Source organism: Thunnus maccoyii, chromosome 23, assembly GCF_910596095.1.
Source record: "Thunnus maccoyii chromosome 23, fThuMac1.1, whole genome shotgun sequence".
NCBI classification, from domain to species: domain Eukaryota; kingdom Metazoa; phylum Chordata; class Actinopteri; order Scombriformes; family Scombridae; genus Thunnus; species Thunnus maccoyii.
Genome location: NC_056555.1, coordinates 19877540 through 19904774, shown reverse-complemented (window position 1 = coordinate 19904774; position 27235 = coordinate 19877540). Strand labels below are relative to the sequence as shown.

Genomic DNA, 27235 nt, shown 5'->3' with positions numbered 1-27235 from the left:
GTTTCTAAAGCTGAAAAACCTCCTTCCTTTAGGCTATTGACCCGTTTACATTGTTTATATAAAACAACTGCACACTTGGATCACAAGGTTAAAAACACATGAATGCCTTTGAGGTAAGTATGCCTATGAAATATGATACAGGCCTCACTACAAATCTTAACTCCGACATGTCTTTTTACTGTGTGCTAACGTTTGAAAAGCCTTATCTAAAAAGTTATTATGATACAAACATTTGGTATGAAGGTTGACCCCAAGTTCAGCACCGGCGAGCAGCCGCTGATGCGCTCACTGTTAAAAATATATCAGAGGACCTTAAATGTCTTTTTCTTACACTGGAGGACAGTCTTGGATGTCATACAAGTTATCAGACTTGCTTTATTTTTGGAGCCAGTTAAACGTATTGCTCTTGTTGCATTAGATCTCCGTTGGGTAATGCAGTATCTCTCTTGAAATGTGTCTGCGTCTTTTACTTCCCCTTTATTTGTGCTTTTTCATGCTTCCTCTTCTTTTTGCTCTTTCCGTTCTCTCATATGTGTCCCTCGCCGCCTTGACACACCTTTGACTTTGTCTCAAACATTTGCTCTTTGTTTCTCTCTCCCTTCGTCTGTTTCATCCCCTCCTTCTATTCTCCCCTTCTGTATTTTGTCCTAATTGAAGGCTGAATACAGCTTTATATTCTGGTAGCATCAGATGATGAAAGGCCTTTGATCACTGTTTACCCCTGCAGGTGGTACATAGCGGGAGCAACATGAGATACATTTATATCTTTTTATGCTTCTCTCTTCTTGTCTCTCCAGTCTTTCTTCCCATCCCCTACTGTATACATTGTCTATCATGGAGTATATTGGACTGTGGTATGACAAGCGCTTATTGTGATCTGCTGTTTGTGAAGTGGGCTGTAAATAGTGGAGGGATAATATTACGACATCCTGTCCTGTGGCGGTGCGTTTCTGCACTATTTCCCACAACGGCTGTGGTGAAATCTCACCACATGATAATCTGGGTGATGAAACAAAGAGTTTGTTTCTTTGCATTTCCCCTCTTGGGCAAACAGGTTATGTCTGCAGCTTTACCAGGAGAGTCAGAGGTCAGGTACTGGTGACTGTAGGTTTCAAAATAAAGTCCTATATTCAGTGTATACAGCGCTCCATTAAATCGTCACATCACGGGTGATTCTGCGTGGTTCAGACTTTGACGGTGATGACATACATGGGGCTCAAAGAAGAAGCCAGAGGGACGAACACATCCATATGGAGACGAACAAACAGCCAAAGATAGGAAACAGCAGCTAACCACACCTTAAAGTGGATCCAAGTTTAAACTCATTGGGAAACTCACAGCGGGAGACATAAATGTATTCATTAAGTGTCCGCTGACAGACGGTTTTCCACTCAGTGCTTTGTATTTATTGTTCAGTGCTGTCTGAAAACAGCAACCAGAGGCCGATCTCTGCCCGACATTTTGTTTTTATATTCCGTATAAAGCCGAGTTGTTCTTTATCCTCTTGGTTTTGTCAGGGTTTCGTAGGGACACCTTGGGCTGAAGTCATTGAGGTTTTTGATTTACATGTGCAGAGTTTTGTCTTGTATGCTATTTGTCGTATTTAACATCAAGTTGAGCATTTAGTTAGTAAGTTGTTGGTTGATTTGGACTTCAAGATTCACCCGAATATCAACTCACTTAAAATCAAATTTGCATCACTCACCTTTTTTGGTTGTTGTTGGTGGCGGTTCCACTAAGAACCCCGTCTCTAAGCTCTTTAGCCAAGGCTCCATGTTGCTGCCGTTACCGGCTACTGTTACATTCATTTACAGAAGAACGGCAAACAAACATCCACATCATACACTAGGTGTGCCCTTCAACTCAATGTCCATGATATAAAATGTTGCATCACAACTACATATCATGATATATTTTAGTAACTGTTAATGGACAAAGTAACCAGACAGGACTGTTTGTTTTTGGATAATCCAAAAAATGTAACACTTTACAGATCAAAATATTTTGTTGCACTGATGCAAAAATCATTAGACTGAAACTAACGATTATTGTCATTGTTGATTAGATTGTGGATTACGTTCTCAATTAACCGATTAGTCGTTTGTTTTATAATATATACTGTATATTTAGATATAGATATAACCAACCAACAGACCACAGTCCAAAGATATTCAGATTATTAATCACAGAAGACTAAAGAAACCTGAAAAATTCCCATTTAAGAAGCTGTAACCAGAGTTTTAGTGTTTTTTCTTAAAAATGACTGAAAATGATTAATCAACTATCAAAATAGCCGGCCATAAATCTTCTGTTGGTCAGCTAATTAACTAATTGTTGCAGCTCTATAAATCATGTAAAAAAAAAAACAACAAAACTGCCATAACTGAATCCTGCTTGTTGATTTGCAACACTTCCAACAATAACAGCCGGAGATATCAGAGGGATAATTATTTTAAGAGTACTCAGTACTGCAGGGTCGGCTAGCGAGACGGCGACAATCTGGACAGCTGGACAAACCAAAAAAAAAAAAATACTTAGATGAGATGCTCACCAACTGGGTGCCACAGATAGACAGGAAGTGCCTGCAAAAACAAGTTAGTCACTCACGAACTCACTTGCTGCACAGACTCAGTATCCAACTGGTTGACTAGCTAATTGAAGTAATGTCTTACAGTCTAAATGGTTTGCTGACTAACTGCTTGGCATGACACACACACACACACACACACACACACACACAAAGCAACTGTCTTTCTCACTGAGGAACTGTCTTTCTGACTGAGGTCATGCAGGCAGACGGGTGAGAAGTCTAAGAATAGATGAAAGGAGGGACAGTATTCTGGGAACACACACAAACAGACAAAGTGTGACGAATGTCTGGCAGATATGTTACACGTGCCTTACTCTGCCATAAACACATAACACCACAACTTTACACACACAAAAGCACACACATGTACACACACACACACACACACATACACACAGTCTTTGATGTTTGACGGCATCATTTCGCTCTTTCATATTGCCACATATGGTGATTCGCTTCTTGGCACTGGCCACTTCAAAGCTATGCAAACTACCTTCTTACAAACCATCTCCCTTGACCAGCTAATGCTATTTCCTCCACATGGGTGACTCCGTGAAGAAGAAAAATTCACAGATTATCCTTCAGCGGGGCGTTCGTACATATCGGCAGACTTATCCCAGGAGGTCAAAGGTCAAAGACAACACCTCGACACGGCATGTAAGCTACGCTCTCTCGCCATTGTCATGTACGGCGGAGAGAAGCTAGAAAAAGAAGCAGACAGACAGATTTATTCGGCGTAATTAAAAGGAACCAGACTCGTATTCATCCACTGCTAACATACAATTAACATGCAATCGAGGATTAAAAATACAATAAAGACAAAGACTTAATTTCATTGCGGTCCAGAATACATTAAAATCTCTCGCATGGTGAGAACATCATTCAAAACTCCATTAAAAATAAGTGAGGTTCCAGTAAATCCACTATAAATGCAGTTTACAGAGCAAAACGACGACTTCAATGTGTTGACTCCTATTATTTCCACATTCTTCTTCCTCCAAAACACATTTTACGGTCAGTTGCAAACAGTGGCTGCATTTGCATGAGCCACATTTTCTCCAAATTAAATTAATCCGGCGAGGGATTTCAATGAAGCCGTTCACATGAGCGCTGAATTAATAGGCTGCAGAACAGAGGGTGACACGGGTGGAACATTGTATTCCCATCTTGCATCATTATTTGTTGTTCTTATCTCAAGCTGGGATACAACTCATGATTATTTTTATTATAGAGTAAACTGTTGGCGTTTTTAAAAAAAATTATTATTATTAAATGATCGTTTTGTGTATAAAATGTCTTCAAATAGCAAGAAAAAAAATGCAATATCATGTTGAGTCTGACCAAAAGGCCAAAACTTATTTGATTCCTGCTGATATAAAACAGACAAAACTGGAAAATCCTCATATTTCAGTAGCTGGAACCAGTAAGTTTAAATGGTATTTTTGCTTGATAAATGACTTAAATGATTCGTCAAAATAGTTGGCAATTAATTTTCTGTCATCAATGTCAATCCACTGTTTCACAGAAATGTGAAGATATTATATATTATATGTTATATTGATCCTGTCACTTCTACTCTTGATCTCATTTCAGTCCGAAATTTTAAAAAAAAACAAAAAAAACAACACTTGTTGATAAAACTACAGTTTGTATGTTGAGATTTATCACCTTAGTTTCTTGAATTTATCAAACATCAGTAGCTGCAACTAACAATTATTACTGTTTGGTCTATAAAAGATCATAAAATCGTAAGAAATCAAATTATAATTTCTTTGTTTTTGTCTGAGCAACAGTCCAAAACGCAAAGATATTCAGTTTACGATTATTTATGATAAATAAAAACAGCAAATCCTCACAATTAAGAAGAATTTGCTTTAAAAAAAATGTTGTAATCAACGTCTTTTAATTGTAAATCAATCATCAAAACCGTTGCGGATTATTTTTCCAGTTGATAAGCTACTCAATTAATCCACTAATTGTTGCAGATTCCAGACGTTACTCCAGAGTTCATCTAGATAAGAGTTCTGATATGCACTTCTTTACCAGTTTACTGCTGTGTTTCCCACTCAGGCGACCGTTTTATTGGAACAAACTACTCCTGCAGTTATAAAATCGGAGAGAGGGGAGAACCAGCTGCGGCACTCCCCATGATGCACAATCTCCTGGAAACCTCACTTAACCATAGATGGTGTCCTCCAAGGGGGGAAAACACCCAGAGGAGAGGAAGGGCCTCTCTGTAAATGATGGTACAATAAAAGTGAAAGAGTGGAGAGTCCTGTCTGGGTCACGTCTTTGCTTTACATGTAATCCAAGTCAAGTGATCATGTGTAAAAAGCCTCTGGATCTGCCTAAAATAAAAAAGTAATAATAATAAAAAAGGAGTTTTAACCTAATCTGTCAAAGGATTATAATAGGATTACAGTGTACCATGCTTTACAAATGACATGAATTTCCTTCCCGAATGGGCCTGTTTATTCTGTTTTAATGTGTTTACATGAGGCATATTTAATTACTGGTGCAATAAAAGGCTCCCTGTAAAGCTAATGTGAACCTTTCTTACATATTTAATTGGATTTAGTTTACTGCATAATATATATTTTATTGTGCAACATGTTTTTTTAAATTAGGACACAAGGATGTAGTGAGAAAACAAAAGAGTGAGATGAACTATAAGCCCAAAGTGACGTCTTTAAATGTCTTGTTTTGTCTGATCAACAGCCCAAATCATGTCTGATGTATGACAAAATCATGTATGACACACAAAAGTTTAAAATCCTCAAATTTGAGAAGCTGCAACAAACAGATATTTGGCATTTTTTCCTTAAAAAAATGACCAAAAGGATTATTTGATTGTCAAAATAGTTGCTGATTCATTTCCTGCTGTCAACCACTAAATCAATTGCCAACTATTTTAAGAAAAAAGTCAAAATTCCCTGATTCCAGCTCCTCAAATGTCAATATTTTCTTATTTCTTTAGTTTTCTGTGACAGTAAACTGAACATCTTTGGGTTGAGGACTGTTGAAGACATTTGAGGACGTCACCATTTTATAGACCAAACAACTAATCAAGACAATAACTGACAGATAAATCGAAAATGAATATAATAGTTAGTTGCAGCCCTATACTTATCAACTTAATCATTGCAGCTCTATATATTCACTTTCCTTCTCTGTGCTGACGCTTTGATGCAGCTATGGTTTGATTTTGGCGGTTTTGGACACACATAAACCATTGATTTATCTAACCACAGTGTCCCAAATCAGACACAAACAAGTTAAAATTATTGATTTGACCTCCAAATGCAGATTATTTCCAATACAGAGGCGCGCACACACACACAAACACACTGACAGACAGACAGACAGATAGATAGGAAGATAGATAGATAGATAGGTACCACACATTCCTGACACTGGCATCTGACAATTAAAACTGCTGTGTGTGTGTGTGTTAAGAGTGTATGTGTGTGTGTGTGTGTGTGTGTGCGTGTGCCAGCAGCAGCCTGACACCCCGGTGCGACTGGCAGCTGCTGTTGATAGTGAAAACTGGCCAGAGACCAAACACACACACACACAGACCAAAAATCAGACCTCCCCCCACCTCCCCAACACAAAAGAGCTACAACACTGTTATGTATGCAGAATTGTTTTGATCCGTCACTGTCATGGGCTCAAATGCTGCTGCTGTGTGTGTGTGTGTGTGTGTGTGTGTGTGTGTGTGTGTGTGTGTGTGTGTGTGTGTGTACATCAATGCAATGATGAGACTGTTAACAGCACGATGGTGACCATACAGTGGTTTCACCATACCAGAGCATGTATAGCTTTATGAGAATTTAGCTATCACACTAATAAAATAATCTCTTTTTGTGTGTGTCCTGTCCTGTGTTTGTGATTATAAGCTTTAGCTAGCTTACATGCAATTCTAACAATAGCATGAAACGACATTCATATGATCCAAAACAGATTTTGTCAGTGGAAAAATAAGCACAAACAGATAAATAAATTCACCACCATATCCTTCACTGACTTGTATCCTGCCCCAGCATCCTCCCAGCTCTCCACTCACCGATACGAGGTCTGTTTTCTGAAAGCCAGTGTTCTTAATTTCTCCTCCAGCGTCTCTTGCTCCATGTCGGGCAGGCTGCTGAACGTGTCGCTGCAGCAGCCGACGGCAGCCTCCTCCTCGCCGGCTCCGGACTCCGAGTCACCCCCGTCAGCACCCAGAGAGGCTAGGCGCCCGCCGAAGCCCCCCGTCGCCGGGCTGGTGCGGTCCTTCGCTTGGGGGTCCATGCTGGTCGGTCCTCACTGTCTCGCCCCGCGCTGGACCCCCTCTTCCCCGGCTTGAGAGGGGGACACGGATGCCGGTGGTGGAGAGGGGGGGGAATAACGAACCGGAGCGGTGACGTTTCCAACAGTTTGACCGTTGTGATTTCCAACCGTTGACTGCCTGTTAAATACTGCAGCCGGGAAGGCAGAACGCGCAGCCGCCTGGACAACAGATCGAACTGCACGAGCCTCCCATCAACTGAAAGCATCAAGCTACATCAGCAGGAAAGGAAGTGGCTTTCCCTTCAAAATAAAAGCAAACGTAGATGTTGAACTTTAAGATGTGAAAAATTCAGCCAGACTAAAGATGTCCTCCAGACATGTATTATTAAGACATAAAAATACTCTGGTTGGGACAATAATGTGTGTCTGACATGGTCTTTCCCTCAAAAAAGTTTAATTACATAATCTACTCCTTCTCCCTCATTAAAAAAAATCCAGAATCTATAAATATGCATATATATTTCATTTCAGAAATTTAACAGCTGGACACAAGATGACTCCTACTTCACTGTAATGTCCATTCTCAGTGTTTGTGCACTGGAGGCTTCAAGTTTCCACATCACACTTATGTAAGTTGTTGTGATCTTGCAAATCCAGCTGCCTCACAAGGTAATATTGGACCAGGGCTGGCTTCCAAACTCATTGTGATGTCACAAATCATACTCATAGGCCCACCCCTTAAAATAAGATTTTCAATGAACACAAAGAAACTAAAGATTAATGTAAAAACAGCCTTATGGTGTCAAACTCTGCACATACATCATTCTGCACAGTGGATCTCAAACACCCAACAGACGTAACAAGAAGTAAAATATATATTTTTAGTGGAGGGGAATTTTAACTGCAACTTTTTTATTTTTAATTCTTACTTTCTTTTTTGGGTGACTCTGTAACACCAGTCCAGAGACTACAATTGAAAAATAACCCTTTGGCTAACTGGCGTATTTACAGCAATATTTATTAAAATACACTACTCCGTGTACATGGAGGTTTAATATAGGAATAGGCTATGTGGTGACATATACAGGGGTAAAATGAGCTGTGGAGCCCCTATTCAGCTGCCCTTCATCCCCTGCACCCAAGTTAGTTTGTGTTAATTTGTGAAATTTTGATGTTACAGCTAATGTTGACTCATATTCAGGGCCAGTGTAAGGATGCAGGAGCCACATCAAAGCCAATTACTGATTCAGTTTTTATCGCTCGTTAGTGGTGAATCAAATTATACCAAACTATTACCAAACAAATTGCTAATTATCAAATTACCATGAACTAATTTCCTCACAGTGAATCTGCAGCCTTTTCAGCCCCTGCAGGTCTGCGGCTCAGGGCCAGTTGCCACCTTTGCCTGATGGCTAGTAATCCAAACTTGTATGTAAATCTTCCAAAAAATAATTATAAAATAATAATAATAATAATAATAATAATAATAATAATAATAATAATAATAATAATAATAATAATAATAATAATAATAATGAATTCTTGTTTATTAGTTATGGTATTTACCTTCAACAAGTGTTCAGTAAACAAGTGTCACATTACGCCCTTTCTTACAAGGGCTTTAATTTCAAATAGGTGACCGGAAGTCATTCATTTGGTTCTGTTTAACTTGACATCAGTTTTAAAAACTGCGAAAGCTGCTGGGCGGCGACAACATACACCTTCCTGTATTCAGCACTACAACTGGCTGAAACATCCATCATCCATCAGTAAATTTGTCTGTGTCAGTCAGTCCATCATCCATCCATCTATCCATCCATCCATCCATCCATCTGGCCCAGGGGACGAGCAGCGTGGCATTGTGGGATATTCCCTCTCCTCCTCCTTTCTGCAGCATCATCAGTCAGAAAGTAGGGCAGAGGGTGAGCATACATACACCAACACATGCACACTGTCAGTATCTCACTCTCTAACTCTAATCACACACACACACACACACACACACACACACACACACACACACACACACACACACACACACACACACACAGAGTCCATATGCTCTCTTCATGGACTGTGTGTCACATCTCTCATGATAATTCTGTCCTGTTGTTGTTGCTTTCGTTAATTTCTTTTATTGTAATTTGCATTATGTCTGCCAGGCAGACATCAGGCCACATCTGTCAGCCTCTTCTTTCACTTCACTGCACTGAGCCATGAGGTTCATCAAGTCATTACTGACCTGAGGTGAACTGTTTGACCTTTCTGTACTTGTTTTTTTTTTGCCTGCAGGGGAGCATCTGTCTGTACTCTCTGCAATTATAAACTATAAATAATTTCACGAAACACACTAAATTACACACTAGTATGCAATCATTTTTGTTAATAATGTCATAACGTTTTAACCTTTTTGCTCAGCGGACATAAAATGATCAGACAAATCTACAGTATATCTGTCAAACCTCTGATGTTAAATCCTCACATCGAAACACTCAAGCCGAGTGGTTTTTGTATGCTCTCAGTTCCGCAGCCTTTTTGGCAACAGAGATGCTTTTCAAACAAAGCTCTTGGCTGATAAATGAGCAACAACAAAGCTGGCGTACTTACCTGTAAGGTGTCTGGAAGCAGGCCCATGTGCCTGGACTCGATCTGATTTCCAAGGAAATACCCAGAAGAAGAAATGAGCATTGTTTTATGAAATTCTTCCATTACTACTGAAACTAAAATAAAGAGATGACACAACAGACTTTTACACCAAGTGTAGTTTAGTTTTTACAGCTTTACTTGAAAAAATAGAGAACCTTCTTGTGCTAAATCCACTCTGCACCCACAAAAACTGACAACTGATCAGTGGCAGAAAGTAACTAGTACATTTACTCAAATACAATTTAAGGAACTTGTACTTTACTTGAGTGTTTCCATGTGATGCTACTTTATACTTCCACTCCACTATGTTTCAGAAGAAAATATTGTACTTTCTACTCCACTACATTTATTTGACAGCTTTAGTTACTTTTCAGAAGATTTGACACAATGGATAATATAACAAGCTGGTTAAACCACTGGTTAAAGATGAAACCAGTGGTTTCCAACCTTTTTGGCTTTTGACGTCTTACAAAAAGCAGTGTGTAGTCAAGGTCACATTTCACATGTCTATGAGTTGTTAACAGCTCCACCAAATAGTGATTTTTCCCTCTAAACTTCTCACATGGTTTCATTTCAATAAATATTCAAATGATCCAATATTTCACCAAAAATTAGAGGAAAAGTCCGAAGACTGAAAACAGATTTGTGCATTAGAACTTTGTTTTTTCTTCTTTCCTCTCCCATTAATCATCTCACGACCCCTCAGATTTATCTGGTTATCTTGGTTGGGAACCACTGGACTAAACTAGTCCACGAGTAGCTACAACAGTAACATGCTGCTCTAACACTGATGCTTCAGTATTAATAATCTAATGATGTCATATATAATAATATATCAGTCAGAGGGACCAAACCACTACTTTTACTGCAATACTTTAACTACATTTTACTTCTAATTCTCATGCACTTTTACTTAAGTAGGATTTGCAGGACTTTAACTTGTAATGGAGTATTTTTACATTGCTGTATTGGTACTTTTATTGAAATAAAGGATCTGAATGCTTCTTCCACCATTGCTACTGATTTCTCACTTATAAGTATTGTTTAAAATCCTTCTTTCAATTTGATGAGACCAGGATCACATCAGGACACAAAGGCAAACAAAAAGAAAGCAGAAACTTTCTCTTTAAGCCCTGATGAAAGAGTTTTTCATTTATAATTAACAAGTTATGTGGCTGAAAACTCCTGCAAACCTGAATCAAAGCATGAAATCATATCTCAGCTTCTTCATCTATTTTCTGACTCACTGTTCCGATGTGTCTCATCACACATTTCAGAACGTCAGCTCTGTTATTCCTATCAGTTTTATGACAAACAAAGCGTGCCATCATTAAATTCATTGTTGCTGCGTTACTATGAGACTGGACTGTTATGAAGCTGTGGGACTGCTTATTGTCTTGAGACTGTCAGAGCAATTCGCACTACGTATTATGAGGTGCTGCCGCTGATCTATTTTAGGATCCCTGTCATGTTGGAGATAGAAGCTCTTCTATTGGCCAGCATGTCAACCGTGAGGCTCCATCATGCCTTAACAGAGTTTGGCCCTAACTTAATTCAAAGTTGTGGAGGAAAATTCTTTGAAGCTAGCAAACAAATGACGACCATCTACTGACAAACTGTAAAATAACTGAAAACTCAAAATACGATTACATTATGTTACAGAAAGTTAAAAATGTCAATCTTACAAGTACAGCAGTGCCAAAACACCACATCACATCACTGTAATATGAAGGTAATGAACATTACCACTGTACTGCTGGTACTGTATTATACCTGTAATGACCAAATTACCACAGTGCTACAATATATTTAAAAAAAACTGTCATAACTTTTCAGCCTTTTGACAGATCAGCTTCTTCATAAAATAAAAAAAGAGCCAGTTCATGTTTTTATGATACGCCCCAGATGTGCTCTTTCTACGACTGTATAGTACCACATTTTGAGTCATATACACGCTCAGTAGCGGAAGAAGTACTGAGATTTTTTTACTCAAGTAAAAGTACCAATACCACAGTGAAAGTATTGGCATATTATTGGAATATTAATACTGATTCATTGACTTGTGTATGTAGCAGCATTTTAATATCGTCAAGACTGAGCTCATTTTAACAATATATATTGTTAATTTAAAACAATGCACATTTTATAAACTGATCATTTTACATATAAAATATTGATATGAAAAGTAGTGAGTAACTATAGGTGTCAGATAAATGTAATAATAGACTATAAAGTACAATATTTCCCTCTGAAATATAGTGGATTGGAAGTACAAAATAGCATAGAATGAAAAATACTACACTGTACTTGAGTACAAGCACCTCAGAATTATATTTAAGTCTCCAACTCCACTCAAAAATGTGTTTTGATTCCTTTTGGATGTTTGAGCTTCACTGTGCAGAATCATGTATGTAAAGTTTGACACCAAAGGCTGTTTTCTCATCTCATCAGTTTCTCATTAAGGATCTGATTTCAAGGGACGGGCCTACGAGCAATAACGTCAAAAATAGTTTGGAAGCGAATCCTGGTCCAGTATTTAACTTACACAAGTGTGACGTGGAAACTTGAAGCCTCCAGTGCGCAAACACTGAGAACGGACTTTACAGTGAAGCAGGAGACAGTTTGAAACTCACAGCGTTTAAACTTCTGAGATTAAATATATTTCTGTATTCATAGATTCTGAATGTTTAATGAGGGAGAAGGAGTAGATGTCATATTGATGTCTGGAAGTGGTCTTTAAGTACAGTACTTGATTAAATGTACTTTTACCACCGTACACTCCCTTGGTTGTAGACTCTATGTCTGGATAGGATGCTTTTAGTGTATCTGTATTACTGTATATCATGCTTATCAAAATCAATGACGACCTTGTCAGTTGTAACTGTTTTTAACACACTTATATGTAGCCTAGATGTGTAATTATACTGCTTCACTATTTCATTATGTATATTAAATTTATCTAAATAACTTTGATAAACTGAAACCAAATACCTTAGTTCAGATAAAATTATCAATTCGTACAAGAAAATGTATGTATAAACATCATAGCATTGACCTGAAGATCCCAAATCCATTTCCATTAAAGTTGGTGAGTTAGGCTCATCTGTACCACGTATTTAATGTGACAGTATTATTTAAAATTGACCTTTTTTTGTGGAAAAACCTGACCAGAAACAAATTATTATTCAAAGCAGAGTATTTTCTTTTATATAAAACTTGTCTAGAAGGGATTTTTAAGTTAAATTCCAACATCTACTGTTACATGATGACCACAACCACTTTAAAGTCTAGACACAGTGTTACTATGGTACAGTTTTATACCATTGCCAGTACATTACCATTATAAGTACCGTGACTAACCAATTGTACCATCAAAGTAACTACACTGTAAAAAAAAAAACAATGTAAAAAAACTTAGTTATTCTACAGAGATTTATTTTAAAAATACGGATATTTACTTTGTCTGCATTTTTACAGTCCAACCGTTGTAAAATAAAAAGAAAATCTCATTATAAAACATTGCAAGAATGTTAAACAAATGTATAAATCTGCACAAAAAATGAAAAAGATTGCAGAACTACCTTAAAATTACCTATTTTAAATGAGGACTCTTGTTTTCATACAGTAATCTTTAGTAAATTCATAGGATTATCCAATCCATCCACAAGAACTCCCCATCAAAGTACAGATTTCTGGATGTAAAACACAGAGAAATTATGTAAAATTACATTCAAATTACCCTCATTTAACACCCATTAACAGTATCTTGCTTTATGCTTTTATTTCATGTGATTATCCAATCTATTTACAGTAAATCCCTGGTAAATGTTGGTTTTATACTGTGCAAAAAAATAAGATCATGTGATAATAGTTTACAAAAACATAATTTTAACAATCATTACTTTATATAAATATTATTTGACAGTAATTACAAGCAACTCTCCAATATATGTACAGGCTTTTCCCATTAATGTATGGGGTTTACTTTACATAAACATTATTTGATAGTATTTAAAAGCAACTATCCAACATATCTACATACATTTCCCCATTAATGTATAAGGTTAACTTTATATAAACATTATTTGACAGTAATTACAAGCAACTCTCCAATATATTTACAGGCTTTTCCCATAAATGTATGGGGTATACATTAACCCCAACTATAGATTGTTTCAGCTGCTGCCATCTGCCAACGATACAACAGCCTCAAAGTCTGGACCAGCAGGCTCCGGGACAGTTTTTTCCACCAGACAACCAGGCTTATGAAAAATGAACACTAATTGCCTGTCTGCACATTACACACACACACACACACACACACACTCACACTCACACAGCACTTTACACACACTACACTATACATATCACTACCACACTGTAAATCTTACTGCATTGTGTTTCTTTTTTAAATGCTATATTGCTGTTACTGTGCTGCTATATTGCTATTTTATTGTTATTATTGTTAGTTGTTGCTGCAACAAAATCGAGGAACAAAGACACCAACACCAACTTAGTTGGTAGGCAGCAGGTTACTGGTAACGTATTTACTAGCAGTAAATAGGAGCAGCTGGGCGGTCTAATGTTTCTTTAATTAATAGTATTAGTAACTTATCAAGCTAACTTGCATGCTAGCTGTCACTTAAAGTCTTTCTCAGGTCACAACTTGCCACAGCCTTTTATTTAATGGACAGAATAGGAGCTTAAACATGTAACTGGTCAACTGACAAATGTAACTTATTTAACGCTACTACTGGATACAGGAAGAGCGCCAGGCTTTGAAGCAAATTTGACATAGCGGCCAAACCGTGTAATTACAACGTCACGTGATGCCCATCGACTTACATTGTGAAAGAGACGTATGCAAATCAGTGGATAAATTTTTTTGAGCGTCATAACCCCCGCGAAATGACTTGTCTCAATGTCAGAATTAAATCCATTTGGTCCGATCACATTTGAAAAGCCTAGAAGAGCCACATGATTGAATTGTTTTATCCCCATTCAAGTTAGCCAGAAGGCTAAACCGGAGGTAGCCGACTTGGCCAGCGAAAGTCACTAGTGCGCATCCTCTATGGGCCGCACAATGCGGAAGATCTGGGTACTTTCTTACCGGGAAGTCGATTTTTTTTTTTGCTTCATGCGCCACTGAGCAACTTTCATAGGAATGTATCCAGTTTATATATCCATGTGCATATATCCTGTGTGAATGGTATTCTTGAGTTTTGCCCCTTGTGCGTGTGTGTAGTTTGTCATCTTTCCAGGTCTCTGTGCTGCAGAGAAGGTTTTGCAGCTCAGGCCGTGCCAGCTCTTTCTGAGGTTTCCCCCTTTTTCCTCGTTAAAGGGGAGTTTCTTGGGAGTTTTTTCCATATTTGAATAGATGGTCTAAATTGTTTGAGACAAATTTGTGATTTTTAGCTATAATATCTTAAAATTGACTTGAATTGACTTCAAAGTTATAATTAAATCTTGTGGACATACAGTGCTTGCTGGTAATAAGTGTAGTGTATTTTATTTTATTTGTGACCGATAAATTTCATCCTAATGTAATTCCTCAGACAGTTTTTTACCTTCTTTTTCTCTCCCTTTCCATATGACTAAATATACTCTCAGCTAACTTGAATGGGGACAAAATAATTTAGTTGTGTGGCTTTCAAATATTTGGACCAAATGGATCAAATTCTGATAGTGAAACAACTCATTTTACAGGGGTTGCGTAGTGCTCAAAAAAAATTATCCACCGTTTTACGGCCACAACAGTAGCAACTGAGTAGTCTGCGGTGGAGCAAGTGTCGACCATGTTTTTGTAATTACTCTCATTGCCAGAAAGGGGAGACAAACTTCCCGCAGTTGGGCTTTAACTGTACAAATACATATTTTTGAAGGTATATCAACTGTGTACAATCTGTAACAATTATTGCATTGATTGATCCAAGTATATATCCAAGTAGTTGCTCATGGGTTGTCTTGTTGAACTGTGGAGTGGCTGAGGCCATGCAGTGGCTACCACAGTGCTTAAACAGGCATGGTTGGTCCTACCTGTCTCAGTACAGCTGTTAACCCCTCTTCAATTAACTGCTAAGCTAAATACAATCCTACTCTACTGCTAGGAGTTGGCAGACCACTATACCAACATCTGTGATTTATTCATGTCTTCATAATTACAAACTGACAAGGGACATAATTATCAATGTCAATCATTAAGAGACCTTTCAGTCTCAACAACCGGGATGGAATATAGCATACAACAAACACACATTGTATCACCATTTGATTCTGATATGTACACCCAACACCAATATGCTGTGCATCAAGACCTAAATACAATAGCTCTCTTTAGCCTTAAATAGCCTATAAGTGGCAGGTTCTGAGGATTGATGGCAACCAATATTTACCAGGAATTTACTGTAAATAGATAAAATAATCACATACAATTAAAGCCTAAAGCTCTCAAGATACCATTAATGGGTGTTAAAAGAGGATATTTTGAATATAATTTTACATAATTTTTTTAAAATTCTCTGTAGAATAACTACAGGTTTTGTTTTTTTTACCACTATTTGACAGGAAGTGTTTAGCAACTTCTGCTGCCAGACTTTTTTACCAGTTTTTTACTTTTTATTTATTTATTTATTACATTAAATTTAAAGTTTTGCTGTTAAAAAACAGAAAGTTGCCTTAATTTTCCTTTCATTAATAGGATGTGTATTTTTTGTATTTTTTTTTTTTACATAGAATTCAATGTAATTTAACATTCAAGTCCATTAAGTAATTGAATAATTCTGTTAAAAAACTATAATATTCCATTATATTAATTTACAGATTACAGCCTTTATTTTATGGTGAATATTTTTAATAAGAATAATTTACTGTGTTTTTATAGCATTTACACTTAATGTGGAAAAACAAAACTGTAAAATAATACAGTAAATTTCTGTGAAATAACTTTTTTTTTTTTTTTTACAGTGTATTTGTAAGGATAGTTAATCGTCTTCTTATTTAACATTTTATCATGAACAGATCACACACAATCACAGGAAATATGCTTTTACTAAGGAAAATACTTTATTCATTTGAAAGCAAAAAAAGACAGAAAGCCTCGTTAAGGCCGGATTTACACAAGAGCAAAATATTGAAATGAAATCTGATTTGGATAAAAAAAAATTCTCTCCACTGGCTGCTAGTTTCACTCTAAACTAGAGAATTTTTTCCATAGAAATATTAAAATAGAATCAATATGTTTATCTGGCTGTTTCCCATGATTTCTCATCAGCAGTGAGGAATGTTCTGTAGTTTTGACGTCATGGAGCAAAAGACTATCATCAATGCAACAAAACGACATACATATTTGACAATAAATCTTTGATGATCTAGCCACTGGTCTACAACTCTTAAAATAAGAGTCCTAGACACACAAATCTCATTTTCCAGTCTCTGAACTGGGCTGGGATTGATTTCTGTTGACAGTTTGATTTGACCTCAGTTGTAAAATACATCCGGGCTTAATTAACTTTCATTCAGACAGTGGATATTACAGATTTTTTTTATACTGGTGACTGTTTCTATTTACAACATGAACATACAGTCTGGGTTCAGAGTCCAAGAAAGTCTGTAACACACATGAAAGAACATGTTTCATCAAAGCTCAGAAATTTAAAAACTCATCTGTAATGTAGTTCTTGAAAATGGACAGTTAAGACATTTAAAGCCGTGATCTGTAATCGACAAACTAAACCCAACAGCAAACTGTAAGACTGAGGCGTTGTACGTTCATAATTTATCAACAACACAGAATCCAAGCAGAGTGAATTATGGTTTGGTTTATAAACTACAGACACATTTAGACTTTCTTATTTATTAACAACTCATATTTACAAAAATAGATACTCTTTTTTTTCATTTCTGGGAAGAAATTTTTTTGGCAAATGCTGACAAAGATAGATAAAGACTCTCAGAGTTGACAGAGAAAGTGTGCAAGGCAAAAGCATCTCAGGATTAAAGGCCATAAAATACCATCAAACCATTCAGAATCTTTTTTTTTTTTTGAGAACAGTCTGACATTTCTGGAAATACATTTATTTGCTTTCTTGCCGAGAATTACACAAGAGGATTGATACCACTGCTAAAGCAAACTGATTGTTAGCTCAGCTTAGCATAAGACTGTGAACAGAGGGAGCGAGCTAGCTTAGCTCTGTCCAAATGTTGAAAAAACACCTACCAGCATGTCTAAAGCTCACAAATTAACACTTTTTATTTATCATTCATTTAATTTGTACGAAGACGGCACCTTGCGGTAACAGCTGGGAAGTCGCTGCTTCAGGCTAAGAAATAGTCTCACACATAACCCCCCGTAAAACTTAGTGGTTTTACACTTCTTGTACAGATGAAACAAACAAGATACAAAGTGTTAATTTGTGAGCTTTAGACGTACTGGTAGGTGTTTTTTCAACCCTTGGACAGAGCCAAGCTAGCTGTGTCAGTCTGTTTCCAGTTTTTATGCTAAGCTAAGCTATCAGCCTGCTGCCTGTGACTTCATATTTAGCATACATCTAGGCAAGAAGGCAAATAAGCATATTTCTTTAAATAAAGGCAACATTATGGGATGCATAATAGTCATTTTGTGGTGTAGTTTGGTGCGCAACTGTGTGCACCAAACTGATAAGAGCAACCTCATAAATGTAGCCAATTAAGATGCTTTTGGTGAATAAAACTAACTAAAATCGTTTCTGCAGAAGACACCAAGTCTTAAATATTGACTCCTGACTTGCACACAGTGACCATCATGCAGACAGAACTAAGTCAAAAACGTCTGAAGCGTAGCTAACAGGGTCCCCGCATGTCAAATATGAATGTTTCAAATATGAAAATCCACACTTTGCTTTTTGCAGACACTCATTTTTGAGTATTTCAGTCAGTATTTACAGGCTTTTTTTAGTGTAGCTGCAGCTGGAGATTGGTCAGAACATCTATAATATATATATATATATATATATATATATATATAAATAATATATATATAAAGTGTCCTGTGTGAAATGATATTCGCTCTTCAGCTACATGAAAACAATGGTCCTGCATTATTTGCATCAAGACTGTCGAGACTAATTTTTTTCTCATTCTTTTGCGGCCAATCTATGAACTTTTAAACATCTACAAATATTTGTTTTTCATGGAAATATTCTTTTTTTTCTCAGATTTTCCAAACAAGCGCAGGAACCCCGAGCTAAGCCCTCGATGCATGAAACATCGAGGCAGATGAAGAAAATATTAACAATATATAAAAAGGGTAACAATAAAATAAAATAAAAAAAACGCAAAATACAGTATGAACACAAACAAGTATCAAAATGGGATGTATGCATTACTGGAATGGAATAAAAACATTTAATATTAAAAGAAATACAACTACAAAGAGCAATAATTTTTGAAAAACAAACAAAAAGTTCTATAAATATAGAGTTTCTTGTCAGTGTCCTGTAAAAAGCCTCACATGTCATATTTTAATATACTTTCCACTGGAATAAATGCCACGTTATATTATTCACTAGATCGATTTGATGGTGGGTCAATTAAGACAACAGATAACTAAAATGTTTAATTTGTAGAAAACTATTCAGTGCAACTTTACTTCAGAAATGAAGGCAACCAGTGCCCCGTTATCTTATTATTAATTCTTATTATTACAGTGTATCTGATTAGGCAAAGATGGAAGAAAGAAAATGACCTAAAACAATCAGCAGTGGGAAGTATGAGGTTTGCTCCAGGACACTGAACCATGCTCTAGAGAGGAGAAGGGAGGGAGAGGGGAGGTCAAAGGTCATCACAGGGTTTAGGGAAGGTAGGGTTGGGGTGACATGAACCTCAGGAGGTCTCGTTGACCGTTCGCTCCAGCTCTATCACTTTACTACTGCTCTCATTCGTCCTCTGCTCCAGAGACCTGAGAGACGGAGAGAGGGAAGGGACAAAAAACAGAGGTGGGTGAGACAATCGCCAACAATTATGTCACCTTTCTTTCATCTTTACTTACATAATGAGCTCTGTGAAGCTCATAACTGACACTTCCTGTGGTGTTTTTAAGATTTTGTCTTTTGTCTGCTAACTTTCTCGTTAGTAACCTTTATCCCTCTTTGCTAAAAGTAGTTCATCTGTGTTTGGGTTGTCATGATTTTTTTCCATATTGTTAGTGCCTTTGGTACCAGATGATGGGTTGCAGGATAAATATTACATGATTAACAGATTTTCCAGACTACTCTTTCTCCAATCCCTCCTTTGTCTTTTTCATGGGTTATATGCAACCTGTGAAGAGCGATCGCAAGAGCGTCATTTTCAGCCTGCAAGCTTTAAAAGGGACGTATCCTGCACATTTCCAGATCTGTATTTTTATTCTGGGGCTCTATCGGAATATCTTTGCATGATTTGCAGTTTAAAAAACTCCTTATTTATCTTATACTGGTCCTTTATGCAGCCCCTCAGTTAAGCCTCTGTCTGAAATAGGCCGTTTTAGCTCCTCTTCCTGATGAGCCTACTCTGATCTGATTGGTCAGCTTCTAGCAGCTTCCTCCGACTCCAGCGGCTACGTAAACAAAAAAGTTTGTTGGATTTCACTTCTTTTTCTTGTTATTTACTGTAATTTCTCAGATACATCTATATATGTTCAAGCCCGAATCTGATCAGAAATATGCAGAGGAGAACAACCCCTAGAACAACCTTAGCAATAAAGATTACAGAATGGACGGCCATTTGTAGACGTGCACTAACAATCTGACATCATCACGAGGAGGAAGAAGAGACAACTTTAAGCATTCAGAGCAGGTTGGAGCCCTGGCTTTTGACTTGCAGGCAGCATTTTTACATACATTCACCTCAAGTTTTGGTGCTTTGACCATATTTAACAGACATCCGACATCATAACACTATAGAAATTACAGAAAATCACGAAAACGCATGAAATTTCCAAAGGCATGTCTATTTTATAAGGCTGCTCACATTATATTTTGAATGTCATGTCTCAAACTGATTTGCATGCACACAAAAAACCAGCCTTTATACCAAGCACGCTCACATGAAAGAAAACAAATCAGATGGAGGTTTGAAATTACAGTCAATTCTACATTAAAATGCAGCAAAGGCTGCAAATTTGCATACAAAAAAATAAAAAATGAGGGCAAGGAGTCAAAATAAATTTTAATTGTGGGTTTTTATGGAAACTTTGGCAGCTGCTTGGCAGGCACTTGAATCCAAGATGACTTCTAGCTGGAGAGACTTTTTCACAGAAACATCCCGCATTTCAGCACACTGAAGGCTAATTGTAACTCCCTGCTTCAAGGTTTAAAGTTACATGAATTCTGTTGAAGTTACTATATTCGATTTAGGAAATATAAATATAAATGCAGCCCTAATCAATACTGAACATGATTTATTTTTTAACTGTCTCCCTCTGTTTATTCCAGATAACTGTAGTGTGTCTTGTTGTGTGTGTTTACCTGTGCAGGTCCAGCAGCAGGTTTTCTGATGTCTGCGTATCATTATTTTTACTCCTGAAAGGTGGGTGCGTCTCCGCCCTGCTGGGCTCCGCCCCGAGTTTCTGTTGCTCTGAGCGACGCCACGCCGCCATGACGAGAGCCGGCGTGTCCTCCCATTGCTCGGGATATTCTCCGCCCAGCCCGAGGAGGTGCGGTTGCTCGTCTTCGAAAGTTGATAACAGATTCCTTGATTTAACTGAAAGAAGGAAAAAAAAAAGTTATTATATAAATTTTTGTATTTACAGTTACAATAACAGTTTTGAATAAACGCTCTCTGTAACTTAAACAGGATAATAAAGTTTTTTTTTAACTATTCAGACTGCACACGCCCAGCGGCACCAGAGCATCCCACACACACACACTTCATCACATTGTAGCACCACATGTTATCCTCTGCCCGCTGAAAAACAGTTCAGCCTGGCTGTTTGTGTGTATATGTGTGTGTGTGTGTGTGTATGTGTGTGTGCGCGTGTGTGTGTGTGTGTGTGTGGGCGGGATGAGACTGGAAACTGAATTTGATTGTTAAGAAAATTATATCTGGTCTGTATTACAAAAGTGCGTGGGTGGTAGCAGAGAGGATGAAGTGTAAAGGTCAACTCTTCTAATTAGTCTCTGATGCTGTTATTGCTGAGCTGTAGGTGGAATTTGATTATTGGAAATGTTATAATTGGCCTCCACACTTTTATACCCGGGAACTAATGATTCATTACAATAGAACAGCGGGACAGGTCAGGTTTAGCTGAAAAAGTGACTCATGTATGTGTGTAAGTGTTTGCCTACTTCCAATAATTCAGACTAGAGAACAAAAGTTTTTTTAGTATCATTCAAAATATCAACTGAATTGTGATATCAATGCTATGAGTTACAAAAATGACACCAAACTGATGCTAAAGTTGCCCAAATCCAAAATTTTCTGCCTCCGAGTCAGCTTTAGTCACTGAATGAAGCCTGTGATATACGGTTGAAAGCTCAGCTGATAGTAAGTGGCACCTTTTGTGATGCTAGTAAGTGTTTAAATAAAGTTTTTTTTATGTGTGAATGTGTTTTGTGAGTGTAACTACCTGTGGTTGTGTAGGACTCTTTGACGGCCAACTGTTTGGAAGTGTGGCCAGTTTCAGTGATGGTGGAGCAAGGAGTCAGACTGCTGGGGTAGAAACTCCCCAAAAACAGAGAGAAACACAACACGACCACCTACGGAGAGACAGAGAGGAAGAGGAAGAGGAAGAGAGGAAGAGAGGAAGGGTGGAGACAGAAAGAGAGAAAGAGGAATAAGTAAATTATGAATCACACAAAATGCTAAGCTGCTAATGAATGTTGTAAGCAGATGCTACCAATTCAATATTTTTAATCAATGTTTCATCACCACAATCTCCATCACACACACACACACACACACACACACACACACACACACACACACACACACAATGGTACCATTAAGCATGATGATGTCTGGGTGCCAGCCACCCTGCAGGATTTGGGGACTTTTCCTGCCACCACCGCCTGCAGGGACTGCAGCTGCTGCAGCAGAGACCTGGGGAGGAGCAACACACACACACACACACACACACAGGTTAGACACACACGTTTAACATAACACGCATACACAGCTGACACACTCGACAGATGAGCAGAACAAGCATAAATGATTTGACAACACAGGATCAAGTGTAAATCATGTATCTATTATATGTGCATTTTTTTTTTTAATGTGAACATAAACCTGCTCACAATAAAGCGATATTTTTGACATTTGAGCACAATTAGCTGATAATATTTCTGTGTTTTTATTGAATACTTAATGCAGGACTTGTAATAGTAGTCAGTAAAGGTCCTGAAGACATTTTTCCTCATTAAACGACATCATCTTTCATATCAGAAGTGTATCAGAACGCCGAAGGAAGAAATTAAATGCCTAAAATTCAACGTTATATAATCATAACATAAGAAAAAGTTCAACAAAAAAGTTTAAGGTCTTTCCACAGACTACCAGCAACATATTGATCAATTCTGATGTAAATTTGTGATCAACTTAAGTCTCATGGTGACTAATTTATTGATTTTTGTGTTGTAAGTGTTTATGTCTTATTTTTAACATCCCTCAGTTCTTTGACTCAAGCTGTTTTCTGCTGCTTGCTTCATTAAATAAAAGGCAGCTGAGCTCTCAAAACAACACAAACACATTGTCCAGGTGCACCAGCGTCAACACACACACACACACACACACACACACACTGAACCATAACCACTGACCCAAAAATCAATGTTTTACCAATTGGAGACACATCTTTTGTCCCCATTTGGAAAAGCTGCCCCCAAATAACTGGTCTTAAGTCTTGAATTTGACCCTGAAAGTAGCCTATGACTGACAGACACACACACACACACACACACACACACACACACACACACACACACACACACACACACACACACACACGCAACTGGTTCATTTAACTTTCAGACAGTGACGATAAAGCCTACTCTTTACCAGAGTGCAAAACAGCTGTGTTCCAGCCAGCTATATTTAACACACTGCACTCACTGGGTGCACCACACACACACACACAAACACACACACAAACACACCCAGAGTTCATCCATGCATAACGAGAGCAAACAACACAGTCTTTTTGAAGCAGCTCAAGCATTTTACATTAAAATAGCCTCATGATTATGCATGGATGCTAAATTGCAGCTGAGCAGATCGACGGGAAGCTTTTGATTCAGCTTTATTTGCAAGTAACAAAATTCAGTCAGTGTTTCCCGACACATCATCCTCGCACCTCTCCGCTACACTGTACAACAAACACACATGCCTCTGAATGTAAAAAAAAAAAAAAAGGAAGGGAAATAAAGGCAGGAGTTTAAAGGAGGAATCTCGGAGGAGGTTTGGAGGTTGCAAGGCAGAGAAATTTTTAGATCTGAATCCTCCCCCTCCTCCCTTTTTCCTGGTGCTTTGATTGTCACCATTGTTGAGTATTTGTGACTGACATGAGTCAAACTTGTCAGCAATCCTGAAGCTCCCTCGTCAAAGTCAAATCTCTGAACTCTGCTGCTGTCTTTCCCCAAAAACTGTAAAAACCTTTGATCAGTTCAAGAGTCAGTTGAATCTGTTCCTAAGACTGGGTGTCAAGTATGTGGCCAAGAAAGAGAGGAATAGTCAAAAATAATACCAGCACCCAACATTAATCTCAAAGAACTGACACATAGTGGTGATGCCTGCGGACGTCTTCTACTTAAAAACAAGCTTTACGAGAGTAGATTCAATTTTATGCACTATTTCTTGATAACTGTATTGCTAGTTTGATACAGCTGTGCAGGGAAAACAAGACACGACACGATAAGACGAGATAAAGATAAAATAAGATAAGATGAGATAAGTTGTCTTGGGCTCAAGTGTTGCATATAGAAAAATAAGAGGTCCATACAGTATAAGTGTATAATCTCCATATGTACAAGACAAAATACACTATTGTACCCGTAGTACAAAAAATAATATAACACAATGACCTGTGTAAGTGTCAGATCATATTTAAAAGAGTTAAAACAATAAAAAAGGTAAAAAAAAGTCCATAAATTAGACATCCAACTGAATAAAACACGTTTTGCTCTCACTACCCATCAGTACTGCATATTACACTGGGTATAGTACATCCTAGTATACACAAGTAAACATCAATAGATTAAAAGTCACACTGGTTCTTTGTTCAGCAGTCTTACGGAGGTAGAGACAAAGGAGACCTTGAGACGGTTGGTTTTGAATTTACTGGCTCTATAACGTCTACCAGTTCATACCAGTATAAAATATATGATGGGTCCTTCAGTATTCTGTGTGCTCGTCTGATTACAGTTTCCTCATAGATAGAGAAGAGGGATGGGTATCCGTAGACTAAGATTTTAACTGGGTGCAGTGAGGGTGCTGTAGAGGAGTATTGGATCTAAAATAAATCTTTCTGGTAATTAAGCAACTTTACAGTATATTAAATCAATCACATAATAAATTAGTGTATGTCTGTATGTCTCTCTGTACATTCTTACTTGTTTGTGCACTCCAGAGTTTCCACTTTCCTGCGTAGTTCGCTGTTTTCGTTGGAGCAGGTCTCCACCCTGTGGTCAGACAGGAGAACTGCAGGTCAGTGACTGAACAGCTGCTCTCACACAACATAAATAACACGACTGGATGATTTATACACTGTCTGTGTTTTTGTTTATTCAGCATATTCTAGATTTTTTTTCAGAACATCTTATATTTATTTACTTCTTCCAGCACATTAATATATTTGTTCCACGGCTGTTTTCATTCAGTTTGATCGTATCTATGTCAGCTCACATAAAGAGACTGTTTAAATCAGAAGATTACTTCATTTGAGAAAGAAATAGGTCAAATGAAATAGATAATGATGTAGAAGTAAATTCAAATGACACAAAACAAACTGTGGTTGTTTGTTCTTCAGAGTGATTCGGTCATTTTTATATCCCAGTCGCTCTCATACAGTATGAGGAAGAGGACTTACTTTTTCTCCAGAGCGTCCATGTACTCTTTCTTCTTCCTGCGACTCTCTTGAGCTGAGATCTGAGAGAGAAAGAGAGAAAAAGAGACACTCACATCAGTTTGCTTTATGTGGGTTTGAGTTTGGAGACAAATACTAATATCTCAGACTGAAACTACTGCTGGGCCAAAAGCTGAGAGGTTCATATTCACTTAAGTTTTATTTACTCATTCTGCACACTGTCAATACTTACAATCTTCTAAGTATTTCATACTTTCTCAATAATGGATACTTGCTACAACTAATGAGTATTTGGTGAATTTCATATACGATACATATTTCATTGTGAGTATTGACAGTGTAAAGTTTTTCCAGACATTTACACATAAAATTTGTGCATCTGATTAATTGTATTCAAGTAAGGAGATTCTAATAAACAACTTGAGTGGTACTGACCTTGATTTTTTTTAGTAAATAATATTAATCTCAATATATTCGTGTGACAGTACCTTATTTTTGATCTTCCTGCGGATCTTTTTCAGCGCCTTCTCCTCGGCTTTGGTGAGCGGCAGTTTGGTGGGAACTGGGTAACCTTCAGCCACCAGCGTGCGACGCTCCTCCTCGGTCAGGATCAGCGGGCCCGACCCCTGCAGTTTCTACACACGCACAAAAAGAGAAATATAAAGTGTTTATGACACTCAAAAAAAGTACCAAGTTATAAAAATGCTCTCAATATTGGTTGAGATTGTTTTTGGTGCATTAAAAGGCTGCAATATTTGTATGAACAGTTAAAAAAAAATGAAAAGATCTTTGGAAGAAACTCAAAAAGGTGTAAAATATAGTAGTTTGTATGTTTAATGGTCATGGGTTGTGGAGCAAAAACAGTAGCAAATTACCCCAATTTCTTGTCATATGAACTTTGTAACATGACTTATTATTTTTAATTTGATTAGTAATCAAAGAGTAATTTCAAAGCCTTAGATCGCAGGTGGTCAGAGAGTTGCTCCCACATTTTTTTGTGGAAAATCCAACCGTCAGTGTGTGAGATATTATGTGTGATTGGTAGAATAAATCTACTTCAGATGATGAACTCTGTGTCTGTGGTTTTTTGTTCTGCACTCACATGAGGAGCGGTGAGCAGAGGGGAGTTGGACAGGGAGGAAGGACCGCGAGGAGACACCTTCAGGCTGGCCTGGGATGGAGCGGGGCTGGTGGGGGAGGTGGGGCAGGACAGGCTGGGCGGGGCGTGGACGGGGCTCTGGCTGCCCTCCGAGTCACTACCGTGGGAACTGGGAGGAGTGGGAGGCATCTGCAGAGACTCCAGACCTGAAACGTGATGCTTGATCGGTTAGCTATGTTGTTTTGTCTCAGCAAAAGAGAGGCAGAAATTTAAATTCCTGGGAGTAAAAGAAAATATTTTTAAGTGAATAAAGTTATTTTTAGAAGATCCTGATTTAAAGTACTTCTTGCATACTAGCATTAAAAATCAGTTATCACATCTACTTGTGCTGTTATGCAGTCTGAGACGTTTTCACAGCAGGAACTTTCATGAACTGACCAGCAGGCGTCATTGTAACATCAGATAACTGACAAGAAGGAAGAGAGGAAAATTTGAATCCTGACCTTTGGGTGACAGATTGAGAAACTGGTCCACTTCATGAGGCTCCAGTTTAATCTGAGGGATGATGTTCTCCTCTTTTATCTGTAAAGAGACAGAC

At 37.7% G+C, this 27235-nt stretch overlaps 2 protein-coding genes across 8 annotated transcripts in view; both read right to left on the bottom strand.

Annotated features, from left to right (window-relative positions):
• dgki (diacylglycerol kinase, iota) overlaps window positions 1-7115 on the bottom strand; it is a 73924-nt gene extending 66809 nt beyond the window's left edge. For 3 of the 6 annotated variants that reach the window (XM_042403369.1, XM_042403374.1, XM_042403370.1), the window contains exon 1: window positions 6657-7113. In XM_042403369.1, the coding sequence (XP_042259303.1) occupies window positions 6657-6880 (224 nt within the window). In that variant the 5' untranslated portion in view covers window positions 6881-7113. Of the gene's footprint in view, window positions 1-6656 lie in introns of all 6 variants that reach the window. The other 3 variants (XM_042403372.1, XM_042403373.1, XM_042403371.1) reach the window with 2 other exon arrangements.
• Window positions 7116-18018: 10903 nt separating this feature from the next.
• Window positions 18019-27235, bottom strand: part of creb3l2 (cAMP responsive element binding protein 3-like 2) — a 39711-nt gene continuing 30494 nt past the window's right edge. For both annotated transcript variants that reach the window (XM_042402544.1, XM_042402545.1), the window contains exons 4-12: window positions 27141-27219; window positions 26641-26843; window positions 26027-26173; window positions 25542-25600; window positions 25066-25134; window positions 22459-22558; window positions 22086-22215; window positions 20986-21220; window positions 18019-19439 (exon numbers count right to left, since the gene is read on the bottom strand). In XM_042402544.1, coding sequence (XP_042258478.1) covers window positions 19364-19439; window positions 20986-21220; window positions 22086-22215; window positions 22459-22558; window positions 25066-25134; window positions 25542-25600; window positions 26027-26173; window positions 26641-26843; window positions 27141-27219 — 1098 coding nt within the window. In that variant the 3' untranslated portion in view covers window positions 18019-19363. The remainder of the gene's footprint in view (window positions 19440-20985; window positions 21221-22085; window positions 22216-22458; window positions 22559-25065; window positions 25135-25541; window positions 25601-26026; window positions 26174-26640; window positions 26844-27140; window positions 27220-27235) is intronic.